Here is a 12,716-nt window from a genome sequence, read left to right as displayed (position 1 = left end):
AGGGCTTGACCTCTGTTCCATAGTACTGTGTTTCAGAACATGGAGCAATGTACAATACGTGAGCAGACCGCCTCAGCAGAGAGGCAGTGAAGTATGTCTCTGTAGTTCCTCCTTGTGCCAAAAAGGTCTAGAAGTAACTTGTTTAGTACGTTACCTAAAGTTTTCCTGGGACATAACTGATGTTGATTATTAGTTAAATATCTGACGAGATCTGATACCATTTTGTATTACATCCGACTGCATAAAGGTTAGAAGAATGGCGGTAATGTAAACCTTTGAAGACCAAAGCCTTGCTAGATTTGAATGGTTCATTCACCACAAAGCTGTCAGGTGGACCTCCAAACAGGGGCTGTGACAATACTGCACCGCAAGCAGGGCCTGTCCAGCCAATCCACTCTGGAGTCCTGCTGTGGCGATGGAGCGGGCTGCCTTTCTGTGAAAGCAAGCTGCTGTCAGAATGCTTGTTGTCCTTTCGGTAGGGGGGTTTTATGAATAACAACCATCTGTTTGCAGCACGGAGGTTTCCAATACTCCATCGGCCGAGATCAATATCGTTGTCGGGCCACAAGCATGAGCGGAGCTTGCTCACAGAATAAACCATGCATCACTTGATGAGTAGTCCAGCCCATTCACCTCCAACTGTCAGCAGTGAAACTGCCTTTTAATACCTAGATGACTACGGACATTAAGATGGGGAGGTGTGGTTGCTCTTCCCTTAACAACAAGAGTTGTTAGCGATAACAAGTATATAAAAAATACCTTTCATGGAAGTAATAAAAGCTAATCTCGGAATTTTACTTTGGCCAGAATAATTCCAGAGAAATTCCAAACAGTCTTTCCTCATGCAGCATGCTGTTCTCCCATTTCTTGGACAGACAAAGCCGGTCTGCTGCGATTCCCACTGAAATCCATTGGCAGGGATTTTGGTCAGTGCACAGACTTTGTCAGTGCTTCTATCTCGTATGGAGATGAGTTACTAGCCGTGTGACATTCTTTTCTGCCAACTGGAAAATGCCGTGTAGCCCATAACATTTGCAGTCTCCAACAGCATAGCTAGACATTTAAAATATGGGGCTGTTCCAAGCCTGTTTCCCAGCAGTACAGGTTGTAGAGGGAAGGGAAATTGCATTCACTGAGTGGCAACAATAATAGCCAAGAAGAATTAAAGGTTATTTCAACGGGAATATTCTTACAGAGAATGGACTGCCTCGGTTCTTATGTAGCACAGGACTATTACAGAGAGAACAACTTGGGATTTCATAAGGCTTCACTAAGCACCACTCAGACGGACAGCGAATACATGAGTGTCAATCACCTCCACTGCACAGCCTGCCCATTTCAGATTATCAGCAGCCCAGGTTAGTAGCTTAATTCCATCGCCTTTCATCTTTGAATGGCCAGATGAGGATCAGACTTGCTTTGCCAGGGAAATGAGCACCGCAGCTCCCACCAACACCCACTGGCAATTTACTGTTCATCACGAAACTACAGTGCAGTTCGCTAGTGTTGACTGGAAGAGGCCTGAGACTGAGCAGGAGAGAAGAGTGTAGGGCGGAACGTGTATCCGCATTCAGCTTGATCCACAAAAGGTGAAAGTTTCTCACCTTCCCTGGAATTCTTCACACAAGTTACAATATTTCATATTTATTATTTTGGTTCATACGATAAACCTTTACTTGGATTCTTTTCAGATCCCCCAGGTTCTTAAAATACTCACTAAAAACATTTCTAATCCCAAAGAATGCTCCAAGCCTCGTGATCACAATATTCACCCTATTGTTCACCTCAAACTACGACAACGTTTCTTAACAGAAATCAAAGACCTTGAAAAATCCAAATTGGCAAAAGAAATTTGCGAATGCAGTTTGATTTTCAAAACCCTGCAAAGCAGTTGGTATTACAGCAATTGTTTAACTATTTTATAGTCTTTCTCCCATTGTAAAGACAGTAAAACTATTCAGCAATCCTCAGTTGCTGAGAAGATAGTTAAAGTATTCTCTTCATGGAAAATTTCTTGTGATGCTGACCATATGTCTGAAATTAGGTATGTGAAAAGAGGAAAAACTAATAGGTAAAGTGAGAAAACATCTCCCTTGTGTTACGGATTCAAATCATTCACCTGCAAAACCCCATATGTTTGTACAAGTGACCAGCACAGGTGAGTCACATTTTACACAGAGTATAGAGAGTATAGTGCTGTATTTGAAACAGTGGAAGACAGCAAATCACAGCCTCTGCCTTCTTAGGGGACTGTGAACTGTCACACTGCCTGGCACACTGAGAAAGCACACTGCTGGGATCACAGACAGGTAACTCAGCTGCTACAAACCTGACAGGAAAGACTTGTCTTCTTTTATTAAGGGATCAAGGTGCATTCCTCTGTCTGTCTGCACAGCTGAAGAGAATGGGGGAAAAAAGCATCTCCAGCACCAGCTGCTCACAAGAGTTTTGCCCTGTCTCAGGCAACAGGCAGGGAGTGACAGCTGAAATGCTACAGCATTTAGTAATTGGGCGAGTACCAGTTTCCACTTAAAAAAATCCAGGACCATCTTACGCCACTACACGGCCAACTCCATCAGGTCTAAAACTACCTCCTCCCCGGCGCCTGGGCTGTGTGGGTCTGACCTCGCTCCAGAGAGCTGCACTCTTCCTGCACAGCTCCCTGCCCTCCGTGTCAGGCGCACGGTTACTTAGCCAGACAATGACAGATTCCCGCGACTGAGAAAGCGATCGGACACTTAAGAGGTCTGAACCCTCCCCATGCACCCCCGATCCCTCCCACCCTGCCTGCATGACCACAGCCGACTGTCTGCTTCCCAAAAGCACGCTGCACGAGCGCGAGGCGAGTAAACAGCAGAGGAGCTGTCATCCCCTCTCTGACTGCTGAACTCTTCCAGCCCGCTGCGCTGCCACCGGTCAGGCACTGCTTTCCCGGGGGTGCCTGCTGCCATGCTGCTTTGATCCACTGAGACAATGACGGGAGACAGAGAGAGAGGCAGAGACCATGTTATACTCACATCTCGGGCTGCGATGTTCACTCTTGAACAGGGTCATAGCAGGGACGGAAGCACTAGAGACAGCTGGAGACACCTCGAGCTAGAGACAGGAGGCAACTGGAGTCTCACTCCTGCTTTCTCTCTCTCCTTTCTCTTCCGCTATCACACACACACACGGAGAGCAACTACCCCAGAGAGCACACGGCTCTATTACTACTGAATCAATGACAGTGCTCTGAAGACTGTACCAGCAGGGCGTACCATCTCTCAGCTGCAGAGGGGGGGGAACAGGGCCCTCCCATTGTACGAAATGCAAGCAGGGAGGGAGCCACCGAAGCAAGAGAGGGGGGTGAGGAAGGGAAACCGTGCTGCTGGATTTGCTTTAGAACCGAGTGTCTTGCTGAGTCTCGCAGCCGAAGGAATCCAGCCCTGAGCGTCACAGAAATCCAATCCAGTCTGTGCTGAGGGCTCTCCCAGCCAGAACAGGAAGAGAAGCATCTCGAGAGAAAACTGCAGGCCAGGCAGAGGCAGAGCAGCTCAGTGATGGGATCTGAGGACCTGGATTGCACTGAAATCCAGCAGGGGCCTGCAGAAGGACTGGGCACTACTGGGGATGGTTTGAAACTGGCAACCTGTTTGCTTAGAAAGCAGTGCAACAATGCTCTAATAACCCAAGTCAGAGGAGCAATTCATTGCAAATTAAAAGAAATCTATAAGCAATGAGAAGAAACAGGGAGGAGCATTTTAACAGCCTTCACTCGTTCTTAGTAAACAAAGGAGCCCCTCTATAATAAAAACTGTTTTTTTTTCGTATTGCAAAATCCCTAACCTTGCATGAAAATAGTAAAAGGAGTATGAAATTAATCTGCCTCCTTATTGACTGCAAAATGAATTTCCCCGACATGACGCATTGTTGAGTCACACTGATGAAAATGGGTTAAAGGTTCATAGTTTTCCCTACTTGAATTTCTCACTACTCCCTCAAAAACAAACTTTTTCGAAGCGTTGAGGACTCACGAAATCGGAGTAAACAACAGGGACGCTGCCCCAGCCCACAGCGAGTCACGTGACACTGAGTGACCAGTCATCCGAAGTCATTTTAGAAGAAAAGCTTTTCTTCTGTTAAAGCGTTGCACGATGCAGTTTTCAGTATTTTGTGAATTTAATAACTTTGTAGCACATTAGCGAACAAACATACAAAATAAATCCAAATTCTTAGTAAAATAACACCGTATCCTACAGCACTGCATTCCAAAAAACTAGAAAAACAGTCTGCTCATCGAAAAATATGCTGTATAGGTGTTAAACGCAGACTGTTTTTTATTGTCAAAAAGCGTATTTCATTTCCCGCTGAACACCCAAGATATGATACTGGGGGGAAAAAAAAACTACTTTGTGTCGTATTTTAGCAGAAGTCACATTATTTTCGATTCGAACAATTAACGGATAAGCAGGGGGAAATGTAAAAACAAAACCAAACTGCGGTATGCAAATGTGATCTTTCGACTTCCATTAGCAGAGACTCGAACACGCCCGACGAGGAGTGGGACAGAGGTCCACGACCCAGAGGACAGGCGTCCCACGCCGCCGGCAGTGCGGCCGAGCTCAGCGTACTGAGACAAGACCCCCTCTTACAGCTTTTAAAATATTTCTCCTTGCCCTGCTCCCATTAGCACAATGGATTGTTCTTCAGGAATGCCAATCAAAGTCTACTGTGGAAAGAGACGCACACGTAACGCGGAAATCCACATCATGAAGTTATCAAGTCGTAAAATCTTAAAGAGTTTCCTTACGTTTTACAGTGTCCTGCAATTCCGGGGATCCTACACTCGTGGAAAGCGGACCATGCCGGCGTGGAGCAGTACCTGGGGTTTCAAACGCGCTGCGCGAGTGCGGCTGCGTGCAGAGGGCTCCTCTCGGCAGCCGTGGGTGATACGCGCGAGTGGTCCATGGAAGATTTTACGTGAAAATTAATTTTCATACGAGTGCCCGTACATTTTGGTTGGGACAGGTTATGTACCGCGTTGGTGGCCTTGGGGAGCGGGGAATGCAGATTATGGACAAGTTTGTGGCGGATCAGATGGTTCAGACGAGAGCCGTGCGCGTCTTTACGCCATAGCTGCCTACAAATACGCTTTATGTCCCTTTTCGCCATCTTTTTCAATTAGGTGGATTCCGAGCCCCCGGGAGGCCACATTAATAACGGTTAGCAGACGAGATGTTAGGTGGCATTCTGCTTTGTTTCGGCGAAGCTCTTGGAAAGTGAGTAACGTGGCTGTAAAATCAAAGAAAATCAATTAAGAAAGTATTATTAATAAACCCCATCTCATCTTCTGAAAGAGCCATGATAGTCGCTGTAATTACCCTGACTGTTTGAAGCGACACTCTAAAAATAGACCGCGGAGACAAACACCGCTAATCACTAATCACCTGGCGGCGCCGCGACAGGACTGCTAAAACACGAATTAAGCCGGTTTGTTAGTTCACAGGTGAGCAACCAAAAACAAACGAAAATTAGAGCTATTGAAAATCCTTGCACACAAAACCAGCAGGAAGAACGCGGCCTCGTTTTCCTTCTTAATTAAAAATAAACAGATCCCCTCGATCCCATCTCTCCGCCGCGGCGCACAATTAAAAGTTTTCGCCAATTCGACACAGGGCCGACACGGGATTTCAAAAGAAGACGAAAATCAAAACGTTTAGTTCAACCCGCAAAGGAGGGAGAACTCGAAACAGAACGACTCGCATTTTCTTTGTAGCAAAACGTGTTCACTCTCTCTGTCTCCAAATAAGGCACAGCTAAAATGTCAGAACCAGGCACAGGTGAAGGTAAAGCAATCTAAAACTCCTGTGAATGCCCTATGCAAGTGTTCAGGTGACCCCTTTATCTTTTGACAGCAGTCAACAATCCCAAATGATCTTCCACCAAGAATTCTAAAACAACACAGTGTAGCATTAAGAGCAGCTGGCATCTGAAACCTGAATTCTTTATTGAAGGTGCTCCAATCATCCAAATCAATCCAAGCCCCATGTTAATGGATTCAGTGGCTCGCCATTTTGCAGCGCAGTGTTGCAGTGCTCAGCATTGCTGCCTTGTAGCACTGGGGCCCTGGGTTTGATTCCAGACCGGGGGTGCTGACTGTGTGGAGTTTGAATGTTTTCCCTGCATTTTTATAGGTTTCCTGCCACGTTCCAAAGAGATACAGTAGTGGTAGGTTTATTGGCTTCTGGGACAACTGGCCCTGGTGTGAGTGTGTCTGCCCTGTGGTGGACTGGCATCCCATCCAGTCTGTAGCTTGTAGTAGTTCAGGTGGGTAGCTGCGTTGTGTTGTGAACGTTGTGTTCTCTTTCTTCTTTTTTTCAGCATGGAATAAACCTATTACTTGTTCCTTTGCAGTCTGTAGCTTGCCTTGTGCCCTAGCTCTCTTGCAACCCTGAACTGGGTGAAGAAAATGGATGGATGTCTTGCTGAAGTGGTATTAGAGTGTTATCTATAGTAAATGCAATTTGTTATTGTTATAACATCCAGGCGATCATCAGAGGAATAACATGTACTGTTTGTTCATCCTGAAGTTAATCACACTAATCGAGCCTAACTCTCGTCCTGCCTCAGCTCTTACAATGAACCCAGTCGATCCCCAACCTCACACGCACTCTGAGGCAGAACTCCAGACGGCGCCTAAGATATTCAGGTGCCGCTGGTGCACTGCTGGGGATGAATCTGTGGCCGTTACTTATTTCAGCGAGTTATCTCCGGGGGAGATCTATCCGGGGAAACCGAGCGGATTTCTTGGGAAGGCCAGTCGAAGAGCGAGGGCGGGGAGCGGAGCGGAGCAGGGAGGGGACGCTGGGTGCAAACGGAATATCACCCTCCTGCTCGGGAGAGATCCATCCTCATCAGCAGGGAAATCAGTTCCAATGGCAGGGGCTGTCAGCAGCCAGCCAGCCAGCCCGTCTCCCTGCCAACAGCCCCAGCTCCATGCCAGCAGAGCCGCAGACACACCGGCACATGTCCACAGAGGTATTACTCCAGCCTGACATATTAATCTTCACTTTAACTGCACTGCTGCACATCACAATTGCACATGCTTCGCCGGAAACTCAAAGCTCATACATTATCATAGCCACTTTCTTTCTTTTTTTTTGGCATACACGTTGTGTGAAGGGGTCCAGTTATCTCCAAACGCAGCATCCAAATTCAGCTGCACACTGAAGCTTTAGATGCTGGGCTCAGGCTGCTATTGCCATATGTGGTATCAACTCTGACACAAGTGAATTCAGACTGAGGAGAAGCTGGCTGACAGAGGCCGATACCTTTCCAGAACCAGAGTGTTAACTAACCAGCAGGCAGTGGAGTCCAGGATCAGATCAAACAAGAATTGTGGGGACTGATACACCAGTCATACCTTTTTATCTGAGTGACCATTTCCACTAGAAGTTGTTGCTGCTTATCGTTCGTTTGCCATAAATTGTAATACCTTGAGTACTCTCTGCTGTGTGCAGGGAGATGCAATTTAATATTGAATATTTAATATTCAATATAGCAAAGAGATAACTCAGCTTTGTGTACAATTCACTATTTATTCATTATAGTGATGCCTCCTTAAGTTTCAGAACTCTCCTATTCCTATGCCTCTGCTCAATGCCAGCTTATCTGCTCTTTGTTTTTATAATAACCTCATCAGAGTCCCTGAAATCTGGTCTCATTGTCTTAAAATTCCCTTCTTAAGGGCGGCTGCTATCCCTCCTGTGTGAGGAATACAAAGTCTAGACCCCCAAGTACTTGACAACTAGTGTCCTATTTCCAATTTCCCTTTCCTCACTGAAAGTCTGGAACAGGCACTGGCAGCTCAATTACAATCTCATCTTGCACCTAATGAGCTCTTTGAACTGACTCAGTTGGTGCTTACAGAGAGACACAGCGCTGAACAGCCCTTGTTAAAGTAGTTAATGATGACTTCTCACTCTGGGCACCTGGATATTCTTCTTCTTTTGGAAGAAGTGCAGCTTCTGATACTGTCAATCACAGCATCCTACTGGGTTATAGAGGACACTACCCAGAGATCACTGGTGCCTGTCTTTCTTGCTTGCTTAGGCTACTAGGAGCCAATTAATAAATCTTCACAATTGTAAATCTGTTGCCATCCCACATACTCGGGGTGTTCCACAGAGGTCTCTGCTGGGACCTCCTGCTATTGGTCATATGCGGTACAATGCCTCTTGGGGAGATTATTTACCCTAACGCACTTGGGTTTTACTGCTGTGCTGATGATACTTATTTACACCAGATCAGCGACTACCGCTACTGTCTGCGCTATAAAGACACCTGTCCGATATTGAGACTCAGGTACACAGATTTTGGTGGCAAAGAGATGAGATGAGGTGACACTCATAGGCTCCCAACACCAGTTTCACAAATGTGGCAACCTGAGCGCTGTTGAGCATGATGAGCCCAGCCCTTGAGGCAGTCAAAGACCTTGGAGTTACCTACCTGAAATTTGAAACACCTGCTAGAGAACGTCACAGTGGTACCTTTCTTCCTGCTCTGGAACACGGTTCAGGTGAGCCACAGATGTAAGAGGGCAAGAGGGCTTTCTTCTTCGGGAATGTTGACATCTTTTAAATCCTTCTTTCCTCAAAGCTTTTAAAGTAATAAATACAGAATAAGTACCTACATTCACATAGCAATATCTCTGTAGATGAACTATCTCTGTAGTTAATGGTTTTTTTAATTATGAAATTGAAACAGAGGTAACAGTGAAGCAGGGGCTTAGCCTTAAAAAACAAAATAGGTTTAATTCTCAGTCGTGCCTTAATTATCTGATCCTGCATTCAGATTTTCCTTCAGAAGGACACCGCCGCTATCTCATTAGAGGACAGACCCTCAGCCCTCTAATATAATCAGCGGGAAAATTGTTTTCCAAAGTGGGTGGAAAAAAATTTGGCTCCTTATCAGTCCAATTTGCTGCTGCCATTAAAAAGTAATTATCTTCTCCTGAGATGTAAAAAAAATCATTTCTTTCTGTTCCACCAAAGGTTTCACTCTCTTTAAAAAAGGCACACACACAAAAGTTGAATGTATTTCTGAATATAAAACACATAGTAATTTATGATGTTTCTATTCAAATACCTTTATGTCCTGTATAGTACCCAGGACGTAGACCTAAAAATAAATTTCTGCAGATACACAAGGAAAATATTCTCTTTTGACATCCTTGTAAAAAACAAAGAGATTCCTCATGGTCACAATTATAAATTTGAGAAAATATTGTTTACAGACTGGCAGAGGTATGAGTTAATGATTGTGCTTGTTGCTGTGACAACATCATTTTAATTGATTGTTTAAGCAATATCCTGTGTTGCGTTTTTCCATTTCCCTCATGGTCTAGAAGAGCTTATGCCTCTGTTGTATGAGTGTCCACAAATAATGAACTCTTTTCACTGCCTACTCCAGGTCTGCATATCCTCTTTATTGGACCACAGCTGGGTGGCACAGTGGCGTATTGCTGCCTTGCAGTGTTGGGGCCCTGGGTTCAATTCTGGTCCTGGGGTGCTGACTGTGTGGAGTTTGCATGTTCTGCCTGTGTTCCTGTGGGTTTACTGCACGTGCTCTGGTTTCCTCCTGCAGTTCTAAGACACACTTCATGTGCTGTAGTGTGTGAGTGTGTGTCCCATTGCTTTGATCCCTGTGACCCTGCATTGGATACAGCAGTAAGAAAATGGATGGATGTACAGTTTTAAACAGGGAGGCAACATTTAAATAGGTCAGATACAGAGTGGACACAGCTGCCTGCCTGATGATCAGTATTTGAAATGAGCAGCACACCCCTTCGATTTTCAGCATTGTCTCGTGTGTTATATCCAAATTGAAGGGAGTATGACTTCAATAAAACAAAGGGGTCTTTAATCTGCCACAGATCCCATCCTAATAATCGTGCTTGCAGCCAATTGATTCTGGCTTGGTGCTGGAAAAAGAAGCTGACAGCCACACTTTCCGGGTTTGTGTGCTGCTGAGGTGGACATGGTGCAGGAGTCCTGCCCTTACAGTCTCAGAGTTTATTCTTTAACATTCTCAGAAAAGAAACAGCAATATTCTCCAGCAGCAACACCAAAACAAACTCCACGTAATTTGACAAGGCACCTGGTCCGAAACAAAGAACAGAATATAGCTTTTATTTCTACTACTTCCCTGTGACCTCCATTGTGCACTCAACGTTTTGGAATGCCTTTTGGAAACCTTACCTCTGGAGCAATTTGAAAAATCTCCCATGTAAATTTCTACATCATATAATTAGGAAAGATCAACTAGAGTTTGTAGACTTTTTAGGAAAAGTAAGTTGAATATCAGTGTAGACATGTTTCTTTTTACAGACCAAGGTCTTCTCGTCTGAAGAGGACTCACTTAAAACTAATGAATAACCAAGTCAAGCGTTTTAATACCTTCCTCCTGGGATCAACAAAGAAGAAAAGAAGAGCCAGCTCTCTTCTGGGGTGCTTCTTGCACTGACAATGCATGTGTGCTGCTGGGCCCGAGGCCTGATTGTGGGTGACTTCAGAGCCAGAGCAGGTCTTTGAAAGACACCACCTGTGGTGCAGGCTGTCTGAACCAGGCAGAGCCAACCTGCAGCTCCTCTGTTCATCCTAGTGCTGCCCCCTGCTGGGAGATGACAGAACTGCCCCGGGCCCCTCCAGACTCCCCCTAACCCCACAGAGGATTTTGATCAGCCCCCGCCCAGCCGTATCCCCCCCCCTTTAACACAAAGCCATGCAATCATCCATCCCTGCAGGACAGAGCTCTTATTATTCCGGACTGCAGCTCATCTGTGGCCTGATATTTCTGTCAATACAGGCTACCACATTGAATATGCAGTCTGGAATAGTTTCTTTCCAATTGCACACGTGCCCGGCGTAATTCAGATTTTAGGATGACTTTTGATTATTATTTTGTGAGTGAACCATCCATACATCCCGTTTTCTACCCACTTCATCCGATTCCAGGTCGCGGATGAGCCAGAGCCGATCCCAGCAAGCAAGGGGCATGAGGTGGGGTACAGCCTGGACAGGACTCCAGTCCATCACAGACCAGGCAGACACACACGCCTCTCAGAGGCTAATTACTTGAACCCCCCAGTATGTCCTAGAACGGCAGGAGGAAACCGGAGCACCCGGAGTAAAACCCACAGGAATACAGGCAGAAGATGAAAACTCCACACAGACAGCACCCCAGGTCCAGAATTGAACCCAGGGCCCCAGTTCAGAGGGGCAGCAATGCTAAACAAGGTGCCAGCCTGCTGCCTTATCTCAGTGATACTGACGTAACTCTTATATTATCTGAAATATTAAAGATATTTTAAAGCCTTTGTACATTTTTTGGAAAAAAAAAAACAAACGCGGTAAATGTCACATCGCACCAAACACTGACAAATCTTGGATATCAAATCTAGCTGCCCTGCTGTTAGATGACAGGGCTGTATCAAGGATCCAGAGATGCTAGAGTAGGCTGTAGCTGCTCAGGCCTAGACTGAGGTACAGGAGGCTGCACACAGTTACATTAGTCCCCTCTGTGAGTGAGAGGTGTGTGATGAGGGGAGACCTGTGTGAAAGATGGAAACTGTGAGCCGATAGGTGGTGTGAATGACTGCTGCACAAGAGTATTGATGTACCTTCATCCATCTCTCTTTCGTGCCTGGACAGTCACAGTGGGAATGATCTCACTCAGGTTCGAATGCTGCATCAGCACGTGTTGGCTGCAAACGAGCGAGTGAAGGTTAGGGGCGAAGGGCAAGACGAAACACAGAGCGGAGTGAGGCGATCCCTGAAGAAGACTCAACAGCAGAAACGTTGTGTTTCTTCTCCTGACGTTTCAGCATGGAATTAAGCTTCATTCGTCGTGTCTTATATGGGCCACACGTCCAGCGCTGCTCCTCAAGAAACAGATATCCAGATATTTTTAGATCTGCAGAGGCCAAATTTCAGTTTAGGAAAGGAGGCTGTGTTGGTATATTGTGGAAACGTTTCTGTCCTTTTTGTGGTGGTCACTACACAAAAGAAACCCTTCCCTTGTTGTATCGTCTCGTGTTTCTTTCAGTTTAAAGTTCCCTTCAGTTTAGCTGTAGGTTAGAGAGCAGATTTGTCCCGAGTGGAGACTTTTATTGTATAAGATTAGCTCCAGCTGTCTGCTACTGGATTTGTTCCTCATTCAGATGCACTTGGGATCTGTTTGTCACGGACCAGCAGTGGCTGGGTACTTAACCTAGTGCTCATAATCTAGCAATTAGTCTTTGGAACTGTCTGTGAGCTGTTCCACACAGCTTGGGTTTTCTCAAAAGCCTGATTCAGAACTGTATGTGGTAAGCTCCCTGGATAGCTACTTCTTTTGTAAATAATAATAATAATAATAATAATTATTATTATTATTATTATTATTATTATTACCTATGCTCCACTCAAAGCGCTTTACAGGGAATGGGGATTCTCCACCACCACCAGTGTGTAGCCCCACCTCGATGATGTGACGGCAGCCAGAGTGCGCCAGTACACTCCCCACACACCAGCTCTCAGTAGAGTACAGAGTGATGAAGCCAGTTCAGGGATGGGGATCATTAGGAGGCCATGACTGATAAAGGTCAGGACACCAGGGTAGCACCCCTTCTCTTTTCAAGAAACACCCTGGGACACTTAATGACCACAGAGAGTCAGGACTTCAGTTTAATGTTTCAT

General features: G+C 45.6%; 1 protein-coding gene across 4 annotated transcripts in view; it reads right to left on the bottom strand.

The window, feature by feature from the left end:
- LOC148644234 (heterogeneous nuclear ribonucleoprotein C) overlaps nucleotides 1-5,341 on the bottom strand; it is a 67,888-nt gene extending 62,547 nt beyond the window's left edge. For 2 of the 4 annotated variants that reach the window (XM_088613488.1, XM_088613491.1), the window contains exon 1: nucleotides 3,018-3,224. In XM_088613488.1, the coding sequence (XP_088469614.1) occupies nucleotides 3,018-3,054 (37 nt within the window). In that variant the 5' untranslated portion in view covers nucleotides 3,055-3,224. Of the gene's footprint in view, nucleotides 1-3,017; nucleotides 3,227-4,789 lie in introns of those variants that run through there. The other 2 variants (XM_088613489.1, XM_088613487.1) reach the window with 2 other exon arrangements.
- Nucleotides 5,342-12,716: the final 7,375 nt, after the last annotated feature.

The sequence above is a fragment of the Lepisosteus platostomus genome, chromosome 20 (genome assembly GCF_059453375.1).
Source record: "Lepisosteus platostomus isolate fLepPlt1 chromosome 20, fLepPlt1.hap1, whole genome shotgun sequence".
NCBI lineage: Eukaryota > Metazoa > Chordata > Actinopteri > Semionotiformes > Lepisosteidae > Lepisosteus > Lepisosteus platostomus.
Note: the sequence above shows the minus strand (reverse complement) of the source record. Positions and strands in the feature narration are given on the sequence as shown.